Source organism: Platichthys flesus, chromosome 11, assembly GCF_949316205.1.
Source record: "Platichthys flesus chromosome 11, fPlaFle2.1, whole genome shotgun sequence".
In the NCBI taxonomy this organism is placed as follows: domain Eukaryota; kingdom Metazoa; phylum Chordata; class Actinopteri; order Pleuronectiformes; family Pleuronectidae; genus Platichthys; species Platichthys flesus.
In genome coordinates this window covers 18,330,116-18,351,094 of record NC_084955.1, presented here as the reverse complement: position 1 = coordinate 18,351,094, position 20,979 = coordinate 18,330,116, and the positions used below count along the sequence as shown (strand labels likewise).

At 40.3% G+C, this 20,979-nt stretch overlaps 2 protein-coding genes across 4 annotated transcripts; both read right to left on the bottom strand.

The window, feature by feature from the left end:
- Positions 1–891: 891 nt before the first annotated feature.
- On the bottom strand, positions 892–9,781 carry gnl1 (guanine nucleotide binding protein-like 1). Its single transcript, XM_062399951.1, has 12 exons — positions 9,581–9,781; positions 8,247–8,394; positions 7,901–8,037; positions 7,634–7,785; positions 6,537–6,608; positions 5,528–5,720; positions 5,306–5,404; positions 5,039–5,221; positions 4,558–4,736; positions 4,044–4,230; positions 3,257–3,397; positions 892–3,146 (listed from the first exon to the last, which is right to left on the bottom strand). Exons 1-12 carry the CDS (start codon positions 9,651–9,653, stop codon positions 2,881–2,883), a joined length of 1,830 nt encoding a protein of 609 aa, XP_062255935.1. The 5' UTR covers positions 9,654–9,781; the 3' UTR covers positions 892–2,880.
- A 1,762-nt stretch (positions 9,782–11,543) lies between these two features.
- znf384b (zinc finger protein 384 b) lies at positions 11,544–19,672 on the bottom strand. Of its 3 annotated transcripts, XM_062399953.1 has the most exons (11): positions 19,487–19,672; positions 17,700–17,767; positions 17,302–17,530; positions 16,731–16,844; positions 15,991–16,136; positions 15,665–15,756; positions 14,680–14,904; positions 13,408–13,575; positions 13,210–13,288; positions 12,946–13,104; positions 11,544–12,807 (listed from the first exon to the last, which is right to left on the bottom strand). In XM_062399953.1, exons 2-11 carry the CDS (start codon positions 17,763–17,765, stop codon positions 12,424–12,426), a joined length of 1,662 nt encoding a protein of 553 aa, XP_062255937.1. In that variant the 5' UTR covers positions 17,766–17,767; positions 19,487–19,672; the 3' UTR covers positions 11,544–12,423. The 3 variants fall into 3 exon arrangements, with proteins under 3 accessions (XP_062255937.1, XP_062255936.1, XP_062255938.1); XM_062399952.1 differs by having other exon boundaries at positions 11,544–13,104; XM_062399954.1 differs by lacking the exon at positions 14,680–14,904.
- Between the last annotated feature and the right edge of the window lie 1,307 nt (positions 19,673–20,979).

Here is a 20,979-nt window from a genome sequence, read left to right as displayed (position 1 = left end):
CCCACAATAACACTGACATAAAGCCTTCAAATTGGACGTAAATCTCAGGGATATGTTTCACATTTTTACCAGATGACTATGGAAACACATTTATTAGAAGCTGGGAGAGGTGATAATTTATTCCATATGTTTCACAGTTAATAAAAGCAGCGGCGCAGTGGACAAACCTCTGAGTCATGTTTGAGACATTTTCTTTGTACTGATCATATCCTGCTTTTTTTTTAAGTCATGTAAGACACATGACTTTAAACTGACCATTAGAAGTGTTGGATAAACAAATCCTGTTGTTATAGATGCAGAATCACAACATTTCCCTGTGCAGAAGCGTTTCAAGGCCTCTTTAGAGGACAAACAAATCACATTCAGTGCATACCAAGTATTTCTATTAATGAAATATGGGAGTCTTTAAATGTTTTTTCAATCTGATTTATGACATTGAAGCTATTTCATATTGATTTATTTATTTTCTGCAACTCCTACTCAGGTTTGAGTCTATCCCATAACCTCTTCGCCATAAAAGAGATAATGATAATGTGCCCATGTGTAGAAATATTTAGAACAACTTTACTTTAGTTATTAATTATATCTCAACATCTACTTGACATTCAGGCTGTATAGCAAGTGCAGTAATTAGTTTGACAAAGCTCATCCACTTCACAAACCCCCCTTTATGTCTTAGTCAAATTAATTAAAGGAAAAGTACAGAACCTAAAATTTAAACCGGGATTACGTGCATTAGAAATTAATTAAAGTTACTTGAGGCATTGTGGGTGCTTGACTTTTTTCTCCAGTAAAATGAGTTGCAGACAGCTTGACCTTGAAAGAACAGACTTTCCCTGACAATAAACAAGATATAATTAAACACAATAAGAGCCCACTTGCAAACCCAAAGACGGTTCTCGATGATTATTTTCTTTTATTGCAGAAAGCAGTCCAGTTCATCATCATCAGGTATGGTAGGAATGAAATGAGGAAGGCAGCAAGTAGCCTGAGCACACCTCAAGCCTTCACAGCATAATCTCCAGATACACTCACTTTTAATAGTTCAAAACAACAAAAGAAACTCCACATCAACACGGCCAATCATCTGTCGTGTTTATAACAATATGGTAGTGTTGAGTATCTGATTTAACATTGTACCAATGGTAGACATGATTGCATGTGGCTGCAGTGTGATGTATTACATAGTAACACAGCACTGTGCTATAGACTTCCCATGTGAATGAGGTACGACAGCAGCACACAATAATAATATTACAGCACTCAGGATTGTAGCAGGGCTATAGCAGATCACAGAGAGATAAAGTGAGAGAGACCGGTCCAACTTGTCTTTAGAGATGAGATACCAGTATCAGAAATTCTACTGATACTGCTGAAGATATCCAGTTGGGCATTGGTGACAAACTACACACAATCTATGTAAAGATCCGATAACAGAAATCACTTCTTCTTCGTTGCTGCTCTACTTGTTTTTTTCTAAAGAGACAGTTAGATAAAAAAAAATATGAGAAACATTTGCAGGTTGCAACAGCATTACAGGACCAGAGCTTCAATCTGACCCTTGTCTTGGTTACTGTAGCTGTAGAGTCTCTCTCTCTGTTGTTAAAGTAACTGTTCAACATGTTGTTAAATGCACTTATTCACTTGAGAGCCGAGATGAGAATATTGATGCTACTCTCGTGTCTGTATGGAGAACGTTCAGCCACAGCTTGCAGTGCCTCTAACGCTCAGTCAGGTGAAGTTAATACATGGATGCCTGGTTCCAAGAAACAGTTTCGCCCATAAATGCTGAGCTTAACTAACTGTCTACTGTCTCTATCTGCACATTTGCCGTACAGACAGGAGAATGAGATCAATGTTCCTATCTAACTTGGCAAGGAAGTCAATAAACAGATACACCAAAATGTAAAACTATCCCTTTAACAAATGTTCTATTAGTTCCACTGTGCTGCCATTAGCTATTGAACGTGTTGAATGGTTGCAGCCAAATCCTGCACTAAATACTGTAAACGTCTGTAAGCATCTATGGATAATATTTGTAGTAGTTAAAACACTACAGGTTAAATTCCTGAAACGGCCTCGTCCAGCAACGCAACACTCCTTCCCCTCCCCGCATCCAAGAAATGTATTGAAATGACCTGGGTATTGTCTAGAATCACACCAAATAAAATATCAATTTCAGATACAGAATAATCTAAATCAAAATCAAGTTAATTAAAAAAAGAACGAATAAATGAACGTCTAACTGAGCCGTAATACTGCTAACTGAAAAAAGTGTAACTAAAATTGTTTTTATCTCCCGGAATCCACCCTTTAACCAAAGTTGAGACATAGCATGCTCAATAAATATGATTTAGAGTCGAGGTCTTAAATCTCGAGGTGCTGTGAGAGCCAAAAGGCTGCTCAAGTCAATGACATCTTGTTGACAGTGCCTAGGATTCATTTTCTTTTTTTATTCTCTCTTTTGGCATCACAGCTGTGAGGTCACGTATCAATAAAGGTATTGGTTGGTTGATTAGTTCAGGCTGAGGGAATTTACTTGTTCGTTTGTCTTATCAGAAGTCAATGCAAAGAAAGAAGATATAATCTAACCAATCAAAATGCAATCATTGAAGCAACATTCATGAAGAAGCTTCATCTATGAACAAGCAGAGCATGGGCACATTATGGAATACATGAATATGCTCTGTTTACTATAGGGAGGAGACGGGGAATTCATTAGAATCGATCATGTTAATGTACAGAGAAGGTAATGGAGTGGATGCGCAAGAAATAATGAGAAGGAATGCAGCTTTTGGAAAAAGAAGGAATGAGAAATTTACTGGGGTTGCCGGGGAAAAGTCAGGAACTCATTTCTTCTGCTCATCTTTCCTTTCGGTATCACTCACACTCATTTTCTCGAAGGACGTTGTACATGTTGACAGTGAAGCCAGATGGCTTTTCTTCCTTCGGTTTTGGTTGTCCAATCCCCTCATCTTCATCATCCCCATCCTCATCATCGTCTGCATCCCTGTCTCTCTCTTCCTCTGGCTCGGAGCTGGACTCTCCTTCCTCCTCATCTTCCCTGTCTCCGCCATCTTCCTCCTGGGTCATCCTTCCCAGTAGAGCCATTATTTCCGGTAGGTCTGGGTGATTTTCCCAATGCTCTGTAGACCATAAATAATCATCATGATAAATCAATTCTACCCACCTACTGTTTCAACTTTGCAAATACACTTGAAGCTGAAACCATTAGTCATGGGAGAGCATCCTTTACCTTTCAGGCAGCTGTAGCCAGGTGGCCTGAGGCAAAGGCACAATCTGCCGTCAACTGCCAACCGCAGGAGACTATTGGCTGCACGGTAAACGTCGTGGCGAGCTGCTTTTGCAGTCTTGTATCCTCTCCTCTCCGCCCAAGCTAAAGAACGCAAAAAGTGATGGAAGAGACAAGTCTTGGTGACAGTTTTACACATTGGGGAAATTCTGCAAACAAGTATTATCTGTGTTACCAAACAATAATATGGCTTATTCCTTTGTGCGATGGAGAAATGCATCCAAATGAGTTTACATTCAAATGAACAAGGGAACTTAATTTTTTTTTAAGATAATTTCACAAAATGCTATTAGCACAAAATCTGGGGCAGACAATTATACAAAAGATTCCAAGATTTACACCTGTTTCAGTAACAACTACTGTATCCAGCGGTTTTAGAATATTTTAAACACTTTTTTTGGTGTAAGAACATATTTTGTAACTAAAGACATACACCAAACAGACTACGTGCTGAAGACAAGATGGACGTGTCAGATACTATTGAAATAAATACTAATTGTTTGTTTTGGTTTTTCAACAGGATTTTTTAATGAGACGAAAAAAGATAGAATGACAAAACTCTCTTCACTGTCTCATAGAGGGAATTTTCTTTTTGATGTGTATGGTAAATGTGATGATATTTTACAATCGATAAGTGCCAATTAACTTGGGGGCTGGTAAGAAGTGGTGGCACAAACTTTTACAACCTCACACAACATTAGATGTTTAGTATGTCAGTGACTCATCTTACCTTCACACACATCCCAAGCAGTCCATCTTAGCCCCTCTGATCCCTGGTCTCCAAGATGGGGTTTATTATCCAGCAAGCTGGGATGCTTGAGCTTCAGAACAGAGAGGAAGGGGGTCCTCTCACACAGATAACCCACTGAGCTGTAGGGCTCCTGCAGCTGAGACACTGGGTAGATGCCTGCCAGAATCTATCAAAGCATTAAACAAAGGCCGAGATCAAAACAAAAAAAAAAACATGACGTATAAAGAAAAGGCTCAATGAGGAAATTCAAACAGAGATCTAAAATAATTTTTGAACATGGCAAGGTTGTATCCAAAAAGAGAAAAGACTGAAAAGTTGAGGAGTCATTGCACAAAATAAGCCTGGTATAAGGTGGTGGGGGGGCAAGAAATCAATTACCAATTTAACCAGAATTGTGTGAATGCTCTGTTCAACACAATTACGTTTCCACTGAGTCTAAACAGGCGAGTAAACTCAGAGTCACATTTGCTTTCCAGAACACAGAGTTTCGTACCTGTAACTGTTTGTTGACACGCGAGGGAAAGACCAGTCCGGGGCAGTCGCACAACTTCACTGTCGGGGTGAGGTAGTACGTCTGGAAGTATTTGGTGTGGCCTGGTGTTCGGGACACACTCACCACCTTCCTCCCCACCAGGGTGTTTATTACAGACGACTTACCAACATTTGGAAAGCCTAGAAAAAAAACAGGATGGGTTTATGTTTAATATCAAATAATGGTCTTCAGCTCAGTTTGCTAATACAAATTTAAATCTAAAAAGGTAAAGAACAGTTCAGACAACCTGGATTGTATTACTTGCTTTACATCTTTTGTCAGGCTGTAATTATCTGGTGTTACTATAAAAAGACAGTTGAAAAATCCCACTTAAAGTCTTCATATTCGTCTTTCTTCACGAGAAACTTTCGTTGGATTTGTTTGAATAACTTGCTCGGTCAACCTGGTTACATGGCTCAATTAACACATGGATGTCTCATACCTATACAACCCAATGTGAGGACGCCATCTTTGTAGAGCTCTTGTGATGGGCTGCTCATCTCCATAGCACTGTCAGTTTGATGCTCCACCAGCACAGACTCCGCTGCCTCATCCGATTGGTCCCCATTCGGTCTCTCAGAAACAGCATCTCTCTTAATCTTCTTATCCCAGCTGGAAAGGTCAACTGTGACGAGATGTGGACAACTTAATGCCTGCGCTGTTATAAATGCTTAATGATAAGTATGCTAGATGAAGAGCACAAGCCCACCTCTCCCAGCTGTGATCTCTTGACAGGCTTTCAGGATATCTGTAGGACCTCCACCATGCCTCCAGTCAGCCTTCGTTCTCACCCTCCTCTTCTGGAGGACTATAAACCAGCAGAGCGAGAGAGAGATAGATGGGTATTCTTAATGTCTGTCTGATGTTGTATTTTTCTGTGGCTAAACTACAATCCAGTTTTTTCCCTTCCCTGTATTCTCCCTTTCCTCACCTGTGTTGTAGGGCTGCCCAGGGTGGGAGGTGAAGCAGACTATTTGCAGGTGGGGGAACTGAGAGGTCATGTAGTGTTTCCAGGCGATCACCAGTGGAGGAGGACAGAGGTCGGCTTTGTTCAACACCAGCATCACCTGCTTCTGCAGCTCTCCTGTGATGTAGTGGTACACGGCTGGAGGGAACTGCAGCACCTAGGAGGTTCACATGAGGACACACCTCGTTAAAATAGTAATTATGAGTCATTCGGCAAATAAACCACTACATCATGTCATTATTAATAGGCTCAAGATCAGCTTTGCCGTTTTTAACTTAGTAATGAAACTAGAAACTGGAACTAAATTCACGCCACATTAAGTAAATCGAGAATAAGACTTAGAAATAAAGTGACAGGAGCACGAGACTTGTGATTTGTTGAGAAGAAATTACTTTCTGTTAAAGACACACACACACACAAACACACACACAAAAACACACACTGAACAGAGTAGACTATCTAACCATTTTCCTCACTTCATTAACAAGATCACAACAATAAATGTATGCAGTAAATAGTAGTTTATAGAATAAACAGTGCTTGATTAACAGTCTATAACATATGAGACGCTGCTGCATTGAACTGCTGATTGAACGATCAAATTTTTCCAAAACACTTTAATTTGTCATTAAGAATACGGGCCAAGTTTTGCTGTCACTAAACCCAACTTCTTATATACAATTTGATTCTATTAATTCAGACCCAACAACATTTCGTTTTACATTAATAAAAGGAGGGATAATATTCTTGTTTACTTTAGATTATTTCCCTGACTTACATCTTTGGTCAAATGTGTTATTACTTTAAATTCTTACCAAGGGAACAAGAGTATATATCTATCCTCTCAGCACAAAAATAAGCATGTAAAAATGTTATAAATAATAAACATTTCAGGTTTGGACATGGATCTTGACTGTGTCTCCATCTAGTGGCCGGATTCATTATGAAGGCTTATGGTAAAACAATCACCTACCGGGTGCCTGATGTCCACAATGAGCAGAATAATATCAGACATCTCCAACACTCTCCATAACTGCCTCCATGTCTGAAACAAAGGAAAAGGAAAAGGAAGTAGGGTTAGGTTTAGTATTGCTAAAAACAAAGTTAGGTTCATGAATTTACAAATATCTGTTGTGCTTCTCAGCATCACAGTTCATTATGAAAGAATGTTCAAAAAGAAAAAACTACTTTAGGTTGATATTTATTATTACATTTAAAGTATTCTCTATGTTGATGATATAAAATCAATGGTAGGCCCTCAAGACAAAATAACCTGTTCAATTATGCAGTGTATTCATATGTGTTCCACCTGATATCATGTTGATCCTCTGCACCACTTAAATACCCATCGTCTTGAGAATAATCAGTCACTTATTACATCACCAACTGATATAGCGCTGCGTCTGCTGTGATGTGCTGCCTGAGCTCAGCCCACACACAATTAAATGATCAGCAGGGTTTTCTTTAGTTTTGAAAAACAATGTTATCATTTCACATCCTGAGCAATGGAACAGCATGGAGATACGATTTGATGAAACTCGGTTCCCAGAGAAAAACAAGTCATTTAATTTTTACCATTCTCCTCATGATGCAACCGGAATTAAACATTAAGTTTATCGTTCACCCTGGAGTTATACGCTATATAACATTTATATCTTTCAGATTAAAGTAGCAAACTGAGACTGCAGGCTGATTCATTTTTACAGGCATCTCTTTTTAAACTTTTCTCTACCGAAAAAAAGACAATGGGGATAAAAAAAAAATGGAAGCAGGTACACTGAAGAAATTATGAATTTAACTGATCCTGGTTCACCAGAAAATTGGTAAGGTCTGATCTGTATTTTATTCCTTGTCATGTAATGCAATGGATGGAGTTGTGTAGTAAGTGCCATGTTTCCTTAATTAAATGTATAAGTTATCACCGTTGTCCTTATAATTTTAGGTCCCTGGGACAATGTTGATGCTTGAAAAACCCAAAAAATGGTGGTAGTCCTACAACTGTTTCCACAGTCTAGGACTTTAATAATCAAAATGTTCTTAAGAGTGCATCCTGTTTGTTAAGTTACTTACCTCAAGATTGTGCTCAAAGTGGCTGAGGGAGCCAAGTGGGTTCCTGGAGTGAAGATCTTCAAGATATTCTCTGTATGACTTCTCCTCTTTCTTCAGCAGGTTCTCTCGCGTCATTTCATAATTCCAGGGCGGCCGTCGTGGGAAACCAAGACCTAGCAGTGGATAATCAAGTTTCAGCGTGTCAAGCGGTGACCCACACTCCATTCCCCTACTCCGCTCATCTCCTTAAGTCTTGTCATGTGGTAAGCATTTGAAAAACAGCAAGACCTTTATCTGAGGGATAGATGTCATCGATGTTGATTTCTAGTTCTTTATCTGACACTGGCGTCAAGAAGTTCTCCATGGCCACCTTCTTCCTCTTTTCCACCTCCTCTTTACTTTCTCTCTCAAAGTGAAGTCGGAACCTGAAGAGAAAAGTAAGAAGGGGGTATTAACACTTTGTTAGACTATGGGTCACAGATCATAAAAGCAATAATATTATATAAATTTTATATGTGTGGTTTGCTGCAAAGCATGTATGCTTTTTTAGGTTTATATATAAAAAAATCATATCACAATAGACACAGATGAAAGTGAATCAATGTGAGTATTATTAATGGTACTGACAACTCACCTGTTGGGATCATATCTACCTTCTCTAGTGGAAGGCTGCTGGTTCATTCTTCTAACATCAGTGGTCTCACTGTCTGAGGTATCCGACTGTCGCTCTCCTCCTCGTTCCACGCTCGCATGACGGCTGCTTGGCCCAGAACCTGTGTCACCTGGAAGTGTTGGGCAAATACCAGGAATAACACATTGATACCAAGATCTACATCGACATTGGACCTGGTTGCCTTTTACGCTTGAAAAACGATCAGGCATTTGCCCAGGGTAGAACCCATTAAAATGTTGGTGTGGATCGGAAACAGGGGGCAGATTTAGGATCGTTTATTGACTGTCTTTAACATTTCAATATAGGGGTTTGTATGTTTTGTATTGCCTATAAGATAATCGTTCATGGATCTTTAAAAGGCAAATTTAGGGGACTGATATTTATGAGTGTGTGTGATTTGGTGCAGATCCAAATAAAAATCTGGATGTAGTTTATTTAAATGCGTTTTAAAGGGTCCTTGGAGGATGAATGGCCTCTACTGAGTCCAAATCGAGTCTGGGTTCAAAACAGACTCGATTCTATATAATCTTACATAAATTAAGTCTTTAATTAAAAATTCTGTCAAGAAAAACAATTGTCGGCTTGTTTTAGTTTTAACAACTGCATTCCAAATGGATCATTGTCGCGGTATAACTGGACTCATTAACGAAATGCTGAAATGTGATTTCTAAGTAGCATTAAGTCTGCAGTTTAAGAAATAGGAAAGAATATTTCAAAGACAATCAAAGGTTTTTTTTAATGAAATGTATAAAATGAGGGAACGTTTATTTGTATAGCAGCTGTCATGGGCTTCATAGCACAAAACAAGGGAAAGGTTAAGAACATTAAAATGCTCAATAAAATCACTTTAACACATATTCAGCTCCTGAGAATCTCTTAATCAACATATGATCTCCATTAAGTGGTTTAGGAGGTGAACATAACGTGAGGGTGACAGTTCACTCGCACAGGGCTGTCTCTCTGTCTACTTGTATCGTTAGCTAACAACAGTCATTTGAACGCTTCAGCCACACGCAGGCAGGTCCGTGTCATCAACTCAGCGCAGGTTCGAGTAGTGTCATGCGGCTTGTTTTCACCGCTAGCTAACACTGAACCTGCAGCAGCGATGGTTTACGTGTTAAACTTTCTCGTGCTTCGGCTGAAAGTGTCAGTTAAATCACGAATCAGCCCCGCAGACACACAAACTCACACACACACAAATAGCCAGCGAAGCACGTTTGGTGTTAGCCGTGCTCCGCGGACCGTTAGCTAAGTGCTAACGCTAACAGGGTGAAGCTAGCGGCAGATGTAGTTACCTCTCTTCCTCTCGCGCTTCACTTGCAGCTGTTTCTTCTTCTGCTTGTTGCTAAATGGCTTTTTTCGGGGCATATTTGAAAAATAAAACTACCTGTTTAATATACACGTATACTTCTCTCTGAACTGAGTGACGCTACCTATAGCTTCGCGCTGACGTTATTTACATGGGTGAAGTTTCTCGACTCCTACACTTTCCAGTGACGCCATATCCACTGCAGAGAATGGTGGGCGACACCAAAGTGAAGCGTCTCCGACCCCGTACTCATTCGACTCATTCTGGCTTTTTTTGAATCCTCCCTGTGTGTAACGAAGCTTTTTTTAAGAGTTAAATAGCTTCACCTCGAGTGTCACTACAAAAATGTACTGTGCACACGTCCTATTTATCTAACAGTACACCCCCCCCCCCTACTCTCTGGTGGTACGGACCACTTTTGTAAACACCTCACACATTCGCACATTCCTGTACAGCAGACAGGCTGAAGGGCAGAGATACACCTGAGCACCAAGGTGTCAAATATATGTGAAAGATCATTTTAGTTCTACTTTGCAATACAACCCACTCGCCGCCAGTGTTGTGTATGAACGAATGCTAAAGAACGCGTTCATTGAACACGTTCACTTTTATGAGAACGATGAACTGAACGCAACTCAATGACAAATAATGAATTTAATAGATGAACACGTTCATATTGTAGCGTCCACGCGTATAGACGACAGGAAACTTCTCTCTTTATGTGTAACTTTATTAAAGTCCACCAAACACTACACACTTCTTGTTCGTAACTTCCGACACTCCTTCCCCAAAAATGTTTGTACTGTAAACAGATGCACACACAGGCAGACAGTGACTCTTGTATGTGCAATCACCCTTAAATATTTAAACTCATATTTATCCATCAATCAAAAGCACCTTTTTAAATCTACATGCTTTTTTTTCTTGTTTGAGATGCTATTGTTTTGTTTTTTTTCGGGCCTGAGACTCTTATAAAAAATTTGCAGAAATTAAAAAGTGGTGAAAATTTACTTTTCATTTATTTTCTGTTATATATTTTTAATTTTTTTATTTACCTCCTGCGCAGAAGTGAACTGCGCAAGATTCATTTTTTTTTTATTTATGTCTGTAAAGTTACATAGTGTAAGCTATTGGGAGTTAATTTACAAAGTGTCTGATATTGGTAGTTGAAGTCCTGCCAATGTTAGAGGTTCAGTATCTTGGAAAGGACACTTGGCAAGATGCAGTGGCGGAAGAGTGGGGATTGAACCTTCTTGTTGGAAAACGACCACCCTACCAACTAGGCCACGCCGCACTATAAACATTAAGGATTGGATTACCTTATAATTCCCATGAGAAACTAAGCACAGGAAGAAGATGGAAAAATGATTGTGTGTGTGTGTCTTTGTCATTCTATGCTGCTTTTGATACACATTTCAGAGAAAACCATTGTATTTTCTACTTTACTACATATATTGACAGCCTTAATTATTCGTATGTATTTCCTGCTTCTGCTTAGTTTTTAGATGCTGGCGTTCTTTGCTGGTGTACCTCATGTTTTGTAATGACCATAAAACTAGAGCTTTGGGAAACTGGGATTGGGATTTTTCTAATATTTCACCCTTGTTTGCTTGTTTGTAAGCAAATAATACCAACAGGATTACCACAGTACTTGGTGGAAGGATGAGGTATGGGTCAGGGAAGAAGCCATTCAATCGTATGAGTCTTATCTTGTTGAGTGCAGATCCAAATAAAAAATTTGGATCTAGTGAATTAAAATGTTGGCTCATTTTTATATGCAGATTAGCAATACAACAGATGTGTCAGGAACGAAAAAGATAATTTGATGAGTCGGAACCAGGGTGCAAACAACAAGACAGATAAAGTCAAAGATGTGGGTGTAAATGCATGACAGTAACAATTGTATACTGCAGCAAACTGGGACAGAAGAAAACAAATATGCTGATGAGAAAATTTCAGAGGGTTTATTGTATTAAAAGCAGAAAATCCCCATAAACTTCAGATGTGTCAGTATGTCTATAAAGAAGTATTATAAATGTTATTGTGGTAGTATAATAGCAAGTACACATGTTTGTAACATAACTTTTAGGACATACACACAAAGCAGTACAATAGGATAACATGAAACGTGAACTGGCGCATTGCTCCCCTGAATGTCATGTGAAGGCCTGCCAGTAGGTCTGAAAAGGTTCAATGGATTTAATCCCAGAATCAATATTTATAAACTGGTAGTGTGTATATATATACATACACATGATTGATATCTTCTTTCCTTAAAAAGAAATAACCTCTAAATCCCTTTTCAGGTCACACAGAGTAAAAACTGTAAGGACTGTATGAAAGTATAAAAATTTACTTTCACAGTTAACTGCCAGTTTCATCAACAGAGAGACCATAAACTGCTATGGCCAAAGCTGTGTTTGTAGGGAAGAGCAGGAGGTGATAAAACAACAGAGGAACTGTTTCTTTGACTCCCTTCCTATTGTAAAACCATCACTGTGATGGACTGAATCATACTTTATTGCAGCTTTTACATGCACTTTATACTAAGACAGGGCGGCTAAGCAAAATGAAAACAAATCAATCAAGGCAGAAAGAAAATAAGAGACAAACTAAAAAAATAAATCAAAATTATAGCCTCCCGTATTCTGTGTCCCAATTATAATGTGTCCTGTCTGCCTTAAGCCATCTTTCAGGCACAGTCACATGACCAAAAGTTCTTGTTTCATCTTAGTATTGCTTTGATCCTTTGACTCGCCATCCTCCATTTCTTGCATTTTTGAATCATTCTAATTTCCACATCTCCCACACTCCCTTGTTTCATCACCTCTAAGAGTTGAGGTGCTCTACTTGAATGGTGGATGCTGACACAGTGAGACATAAGTCCTTGTGAGAAGTAATGTCAGCCACGCTGACTGGTTTGTACTGGAGGTCACTGGCAGACACTGTCTTATACTGGTGAAGGTCAAACGGACAGGGGATGTTTTCTGTCTGAGGGTAGTTACTCTGGCTCAGTCCCTGCTGGCCTCCACCCGCTCTTCCGCTTCCAGCTCCCCCAGAGCGGCTCGATCCCCCATCTGCGCTGTCTACCCGACTCTGAGCTCCAGCCTGGCCCTGGTTCTGGTTCTGTTGTGCCGACTGTGCTGCCACGACTGCCGATGCGGTCAACTGGTCCGGGTTGTGTTTCTCCATGTGTTTCACCAGATACGTCTCCTGAGATGAGGGGAGGAGAGGTAGAGGAGAAACAGTGTACACATGACTACACAGTGTAAAGTAGCTGCCAGGTGTCTGATGCCAGTGACAGGATTCATAGTGTTTCATGTAGAAATTATCTTCAGAAAGGTGTCTTACTGAGGTATAAGTGCGGTTGCAGAGACCACAGGAGTAGATCCGGGCGTGTTTGACAGTGTGTGTGGACATGTGCACCTCCAGGCTCGCCGCATCTATGTATCCTTTATTGCAGTTGGTGCATTTGTAGGGCTTGTCTTTGTTGTGCTGACGTCGGTGGGACTGAGAAACAAATTGTATGAAATAGTGTCATAGTCACAGTTAAGTCTCCAGGGAATAACAGACATGGCGTGGAGTGCTTGACCAGACACCTAAAATCTTTCACACCTGTAAATTTGAGAGTTGCGTGAAGGACTTCTCACAGCCTGGTTGAGTGCACTTGTACGGTCGATCTCCGGTGTGAATCCTGTACGTAAAAGACAAACAAACAAATACTTGTATGTGCACCGACTCCTATCGCTTAACGGGTGATCACAACAGACATGAAGAGACACTTGAGAAACCCAAGAGCAGTGATTGACCTACCTGTTGTGTTGCTGAAGGTGACTGAGCTGTCTGAAGCACTTTTGACAGAAGGAGCAGGTGTAGGGTTTCACTCCGGTGTGGATACGGATGTGCTGGGCCAGGTAGCTAGAGTTGGCAAAAGACTTGGTACAATGGTGACACTTGTGAGGCTTTGACTCTGTGTGATTCCTGATGAGGGCAGACAGAGAGAGGAAACATAGGATTATCAGGGCAGATTGAGGGAAAGAAAACAACACATGATAATCTGGACAGATTCTGCTCTCATACGTTTCTAAAAACCGTTCATGACATACATCCCTGACAAAGGAAAGTATCTAAAAACATGTTTGGACACTTTGTAAACACATCAGTAAAATAAAATATAAATAAATATACGATAACAAACATCCGACTAGATCTACAAAATGTAACTCCTATACTTCAGGACCAGCTTTTTAGAATTAGTTATTTAAAATGTAAAAGGCGCTTTCTATTAAAAATACATTTACAGAAGATGCTACATTTAGAATTTATTTTGATTTATTAATTTGAATTCATGAATGAAAATCAACATGCCTCCAGAAATGAAAACTGATTCAAGGACACCACAAACAAAGCAACAGCATGAAAGCAGAGCATGGCAGCAAAGGATTTCTACTGAGCATCGTGATTCAATGGAGAAAGTCAGAAAAAGCCGACATGATGGATTTCATGGGAAAGCTCAATGGAACTAAGTCTGCATCAAAGTTTTCATCTCAGCATGTATTTCTAAATGTGTACGTGTGTGTTTTTGTGGAAGAAGCACTGGCAGAGGAAATGACAGAACATGCAGAGAGAAGGCAAAGGTGTAAAGAGCAAAAACTGCACAAAAGGCACGAATTGTACACACACACACACACACAAATGAAAAAGTAAAGAACAGGTCAAATATTCTCATTGTTTCAATTCGTATAAGAGTGCCATGCATTTTTAATGGCCATTTTGATTAGTGTATAAATTATGAAAAATCTTTTTATGGATGAAGCCCGACTTGAAAAGGTGCGATTTGAATTCTAATTTCGCGAAAAGGTCACTTCTGGTTGGAAGTGGAAGCATGCGAGCCAATATCTACATGGCAGTGTAATATGCATCTGCACACCACTCGGCTCTCTTCCCCAGGAGGAAGGAGAAGACACGAGTGTGGGCTTCAAGAAGGAATTTGGCAGGACAAGTTAAGACGACAGGGAATATGGTAAGGGATTGGTAACAGGGGGGAAAAAAAGGCGGGGGAGGTTGGGGGGGGGTCTGCAGTACCGTGTGTGCTGCTGTAAATGACTGAGCTGCCTGAAAGATTTCTGGCAGTAGGAGCAGGTGTAAGGCTTGGCCCCGCTGTGGATGCGGATGTGCTGGGCCAGGTAGCTGGAGTTGGCGAATGACTTGGCGCAGTGAGGACACTTGTGAGGTTTGGCCTCTGTGTGCGACTTGGAGTGGATCTGCATATCAGACTTACTGAAGAAGGTCGCCGCACACATCCGGCACCTACAGGCGGAGAGACACAGAAATGGGGGGGAAGGGGCGGGATGGAAGAACAAGAGGGGAAGAGAAAGGAAAAATATACAAAAAAAAAGGGAGATACAAGAAAACAAAGGGAAGATGAGAGGAGGGGAAAAGTAAGGAAAAGTAAGGAGGGGGCGACGGAAGGAGAGAGGGCAATGGTGGACAGAGAGAGGTGAGACAAAAACAAAAAGGAGAGAAAAAATGAGTAAGAGAAAGAAATCGATGGAGACAGAATTCGACTCGGTCAAACGTAAGGGACACATAAACACAGGGAAAGATGTCAGGGGAGATATCAGTGAAAATTGAGGAGGGAAAGGTACGTATATAATATATAAAGTGAAAGAGCAGGACACAAGAGTGCGCCGGAGATCACAACTGACAGAGCATGCTGTGTAAAGACAAAGAGGACAGCAGAGAGCAGGTTCATGACCAGTGTGCGCAACAGAGCATCTACGTAGCACTGACGTATTTGTACCACAAATACATCAAGAGAAGAAATTTACTGTCCACTACGAAGCAGGCATGTTCTGCCACAACATGCAGTGAGGTGTGTTTAGAAGAGGTGTCTGGGTGTGTGACAGATGCTTCTATCCAGCAGCGCCAAGTTCACTTATAAAAGCACAACCACTCTATGCTGATTTCGACAGAACACAGAAGAACAGGTGTGCTTGCATTCCACAGCTAGAGCAAGGAGAAACAGGGATAAACAGCGGCTGTTGCTTTTATGTTTCGCAACTCGTACCTGTAAGTCTTAGCGCTGTCCTTCGGGCCCTGGTAATCGTCTTCATTTGATAGGTCGTATGGGTCTCCACTGTGATGCTGCAAAGATGCCACCTAATAAGAAAAATAAATAATTAATAAAAAGGCTCACTTATCCGATTACAATATGCTAAACTTTATGTCTGTGGCACTTTTAAAAACACAGTTACAAAATGCCTCACAATATGCAAGACAGTACAATAAATAAAAAGTCCAGATAAAATCAATGGATTGGATTGTGACAATTCAAATCCTCTTATGACTTTATCAGTTCAGTATATCTCAGATTTACATCTCTTATTTTCCTACCTGGCCACCAGCTGTGAGATGTGCCAGTACAAGGGTTTCGTTTCCAGGGCCGAGCCGGGACAGCGTCGTCACCTTCTTCTTCCTGCCTCGTTTCGAGGGCGCTGGCATCACAACCACATGGGACATCCCGTCCCCTTCTTTTTTGTCTACGACAAGATCAAAAGCGGGAACGTTACGATAAAATATTCTTACTAAAAATAGACTTGCATCACAGAGAGTCTCAATCATTTACTACTGATCTGCTGCTTTTGTTCTTTAAACTGACAATTACTCGGTAAAGGCATGTAAAAGAGAAGCTCAAAATGTGGCTTCCTAGAACAGATACGTTATTGGCAACCTTTAACATCACGTCTATTATATGGACAATTTTTGGTTTTACTTTAAAGGATAGAAACACAAGTTACCAACAGCCTGGATGAGAAAGTATAAGCTGCTCATACTGTGGTACTTTTGCTTCAATATGTGCTTTGAACTCAAATGCAATTCAATTTATTTTAATGACTTCTCACAGCTCTGAAGAAAAACATTTGCTCAATGAAATTTATCGGCCCAATTTTCTGGTCCCGTGTATAAAGAGAAAGTGAAAGGAAATTATCTATTGTGAAGAAAATGTGAGCTTATGCAAGGTTTTATTTATTCTGTTGAAAGCTCTATTAAGGTTTTCACTATTCTCTGCATAACCTGCATCTTACCTACATTTTTAACATTTATATACATGTGTGCCATTATGTGTAGCTCACCTGTAGAATGGAGTGCAGACACGATCATGGTTGTTGCCTGATGACCGGAGACAAACGACTGGGACGAGGTGGGAGAGACCAGCGTTCCCTGAGGAGTCGTGATGACTAGACCCGCTGTGTAGAAAGAAATAATTACACTTTACCACAGGAGCATGCAGACAGCGCTGCATCCAACAATTCAGAGATGATAATTGTGGAGAATTTTCTTTCTTGGTGTAGAGTTTGAGATCAACATGTCCTTAAAGTTCAGGAATCTCAAGAATTCAGTTTAAAGAGGTATTAGCGACAGGTAATGTGCCTGAGTGGTCGATAAATGGAAGTAAAGTTCTGCTACGTTATTTGAGGGAAGCCCTGAGGATGTAGCCCAAGCTGACACAAACAGAAGTTCATCCTACAGACAACAGTGCTTTCAGCCCACAGTGCTGCTTGGAGGTTCCATGTAGCACACATTTAAAGTTGTACTCATCAAATAAATCCTTGTTTCAGATTAGGATTCTGAATTCAACTTGGTTAGGATCAAACACGGAATAACAAGCGAGCCAGAGGTTTCTCTGAGCAGTCGGGGACTCACCTGCTGTCATGATGCCCGTGGAGGGGACCGGCAGCACTGTGATGTTCTGGGTGGTGTGAGGAGGGTGGAGGTGAGCCACACTACCAAGCTGCCCTCCTCCATCTGTCTTGGTCCCACTAGTGGGGAAGGTAAGAAGAGCTGTCTGGTAGTGGGATGCCGATGAAGGAGGGAAAGAAGCATTCTTTTCCTGCTGCTCCTTCACCTTGTTCAGGAACATGGCATTTTCAATCTTTCAAAAGGGAGGGAGGAGATTTTGATTAGACATTGATTTGACCTCGCCGGACTCCTGGAGTGGTGTAGTGATGGCAATGTTGTTTCAAAAGACACTTGGTCCAGCTGGCTACTGAAGTTCTGCAAAAGGTTTGAAGGTGGAGGATTTGTGTGTTGCCCAGTCTCACCTGTCCTGGCACGGTGGGGATGGGAGACCAGAAATATGACGAATTAAAATGAGAATCTTCCATCATTTCTGCAATAACACAAGAAGAGCACAAATGAATAACTTGGCTGACTTGACAGAAATGCCAGCCCTAAAAAGCACACAACCAACAGGCCACAGCAAAAAGCAATTAAAGCCCCAATCGATCTGTAAACAGGAGAGAAATATAACAGAGCCTGACTTTATGACTATTTAGAAATGTTGGACTTTATGGTGCTGATGTGGTGGACAGCAATATTAGAAAAACCTTTTGGTATAAGGCAACACAACTCAACAGGGGCACAAACTATAGCTGCAAAAAGGACCTTGAAGTTGAATCAGGGTGTCTGTAAAACATAAACTGAGGTTTAGTTTTACTGCAGAGCTGTGGTATCGACTGCGTTAGCTTTAGCTAGGTGATCCTAAAAATCCAGCGACATAATATAACATTACTACCCAAATGATTTAGAAATAATAATAAATACTCAAGTGGGCTGTTCCTCTGCAGTCTCAGAGAGTCTGCTGATGTCCCACACCTGCAGGCGTATGCTAAATGTTCTTTATCCCTTATGATCAAAATACCAGCAGGAATAATGAAAGTTGTGTTTTAATATAAGACCCCTCTTTATGATTCAAGGTAATAGGTAATATCAGGCAATATGAGGATGGGAGCTGCCTCAAGGCCTCGAAGGATATTCAGTGGTTATTGCACTTTGTTGGTGCATACTCAGAATTACAATAGGCCCTTTTCACAAGTCATGACTGGTGGGGGGTGATCAACCTGGAAAAGGATCCTGCAAATGAAGCCGCTGTTGACATCTGCGATTTCACTACCATGACATGTAAAAAAAAAATACATTTTGTAAATCAGATGTCAAAAATCGAATTGATACACAGTTTGCCCAAATCATAGCGTGGCTCTGGGGCCCATGCTGCCCTGTTGGATCCCACTGGAAGATTCAGATATAAAAACCAGAGATAAACAGAGGTAGACTGATTGATAAGATTTAATAACTGATAAGGCATGATCAAAGGAGAGAGATCAAATCATGTGGATCTTTATCTATTTTAATCTCATTAAATGCTTCTTTTTTGGTATTCTGTTATGTTGCTTTTATAATTTGTCCTACACACAAAACGGGCCTAAAACACAGAAACAGCTTGTTGGTCCCTGAGGATCGGCTTATAATCGTTCTAAAGCAGTATCTCACTACCAGGATATTAATAAATCATCAGTAGAGATCCTGCACCCGGATTATTTGTACCATCGTTTGTGGTCAATTTCCATTTCTGTGCATCCCCTGGTTTTGTGGTTTTGAGCGCGGACTCACAATGATCAAATAATGTTGTGTTATTTACATCCGGCCCAGCTACGTAGCTCTTAGCAACACACACGAACAAAACGTGTGTAACTTTGACTAAACAGCAGGCAATCAGACACATGTTTTCAGTGCAGCTCCACAGCAGGACTCCATTTCTGCTGCTCGCATGTTGTGGTTAATCAGGCCCGATCATCACAGTTAGCAGGCAGCTCAGCGTGTGTGTGTGTGTGTGTGAGTGTCTGCGTGTGTGCGTAAGTGTGTGTCGAGAAAAATAACCAGAGGGAAAAAAAAACATCGGACCAAAAAAACCGAAGCGAAGATAGAAAAAAAAAGCCCGCAGACCATCCTCACACACTTCCGGCTGTAGAGACGGAGAGAGGCGGCAGCAGAGTGGCTCGAATGCGCCTGAAAGAAGACAAGTAAGTGCGGGGAGGATGGCGGCGTTTACCGGAACCGATGAGTCTCTCTCCCCGCCCGGAACTCCTGTGCGCCGGGACGCGTCGGACCCGGTTTCCTTACGTCTCCAAATTCCTGCAAAGCGATCAAGTTTTTTTTATTTTTTTACCCCCTCTTGGTTTTTTTTTTTTCTCCTCCGGTCAGCGGCCTCGTCTGAGCTTCACTTCCTCCGGATAAGGTCGTCAGACAAAAGGAGGCTCTGCTGTGACGCCACTTCCGGTAGCCGATCGTTTTTTCGTTAAATAATGTGTGAAATCAATGTGACTCGTGTCTCTGTCAGCTGATCGGAGCGGGAACAACTGCCCAGATGTGACCGGAAGTGTTTGTTCGTGTTGTTTGTGTTTTTCTTTGGAACGTTTCAGCTTCAAGGTGTGATGGGAGAAAGCGACGATGCCTTCACGTGCTGTAGGAAATAACACAGACCCCGTTCACACCTGGTGTTCCATCGCTGCCAATACATCCCATCACATAAATCTTACTCACTGACCTTTAAACTATGATTCACCAGATTAACCACTTGTTTATATTATTATATATTTGATATTTTCCTGCTGTTGCCAATCGCTGTCTTTTTTAATATCGTGTTATGTGTCATAATGGTGATAATGATTGTTTGAAATATATTTAAATTTGAATAAAATATGATAAGAGAGCCCCAAGTGTTCAGTTTGAAGATATTCAGATATTATGCAACTAATAATCAAATATGTTTTGACCTGCAGGTGTCTCTTGTGCTGAGGTACATGTTTTGACATGTGTAATAGCAAAATAAAATATGCATACATCAGATTACAAAGAAGAAGACAATCTTTCTTTTACTATATTTATCCATTAAACACTGATTCCTATCTGTGCAGTTCTAATGCTAATATTCAATGCGTTACACTGTATATATTCTGCTTAAACTGTACATATTATTTCCATTATACTTCTATTTTATATTTCCTTGCTCTTAAATTGCCTTTCTACTTATTTATAACTTTTACAAATATCTGCTTTATGACTGTTTTTATTGCTACTGGAAAACAGCAAATTTCCCCCTTGTGGGATGAATAAAGGATCATTTTATTTCATAGCTGACAAAATGTTATCCCGAAGTATATTATGTAATATGTTTAATGTAACTAATAAGAAATTCAATAAACCTTTAAAGCTCAGCTCATTTTAATGACATGCCATGTCTTCTTTTTGCAATTGCACACTTTGTAATTTCGATGGCCTTCAAATCTATTTTATAATACCACAGTTTATTCTCTTACGTTAATTATTCATTTATTCAGTCCACTTTTCTTTTTTTCATTAAATTATGAATATGTAATTTCGATTTAGTACCAACATTGATTAATATTGTTCGATCAGCAACATAATATATGTAATACATCTTACGCATTATAATACATCAGTTAGTGATATTTAACAAAAAAACATCCACATATTAGTCAGGCAAACAAGAAATGTGATGTGACCATGGTGGGTGAGAAATCA

Excerpts from the sequence above, each read along its gene's own strand:
- gnl1 (XM_062399951.1), bottom strand. The coding sequence starts at position 9,653 with ATGCCCCGAAAAAAGCCATTTAGCAACAAGCAGAAGAAGAAACAGCTG. Across the intron at positions 8,038-8,246 it reads GGTAGATATGATCCCAACAG|GTTCCGACTTCACTTTGAGA; the intron begins GTGAGTTGTCAG and ends TTTTCTCTTCAG. Across the intron at positions 5,721-6,536 it reads TTGTGGACATCAGGCACCCG|GTGCTGCAGTTCCCTCCAGC; the intron begins GTAGGTGATTGT and ends TGAACCTCCTAG.
- znf384b (XM_062399952.1), bottom strand. The coding sequence starts at position 17,765 with ATGATGGAAGATTCTCATTTTAATTCGTCATATTTCTGGTCTCCCATC. Across the intron at positions 14,905-15,664 it reads GACAGCGCTAAGACTTACAG|GTGCCGGATGTGTGCGGCGA; the intron begins GTACGAGTTGCG and ends CTCCGCCTGTAG. Across the intron at positions 13,105-13,209 it reads CGCAACTCTCAAATTTACAG|TCCCACCGACGTCAGCACAA; the intron begins GTGTGAAAGATT and ends TTTGTTTCTCAG.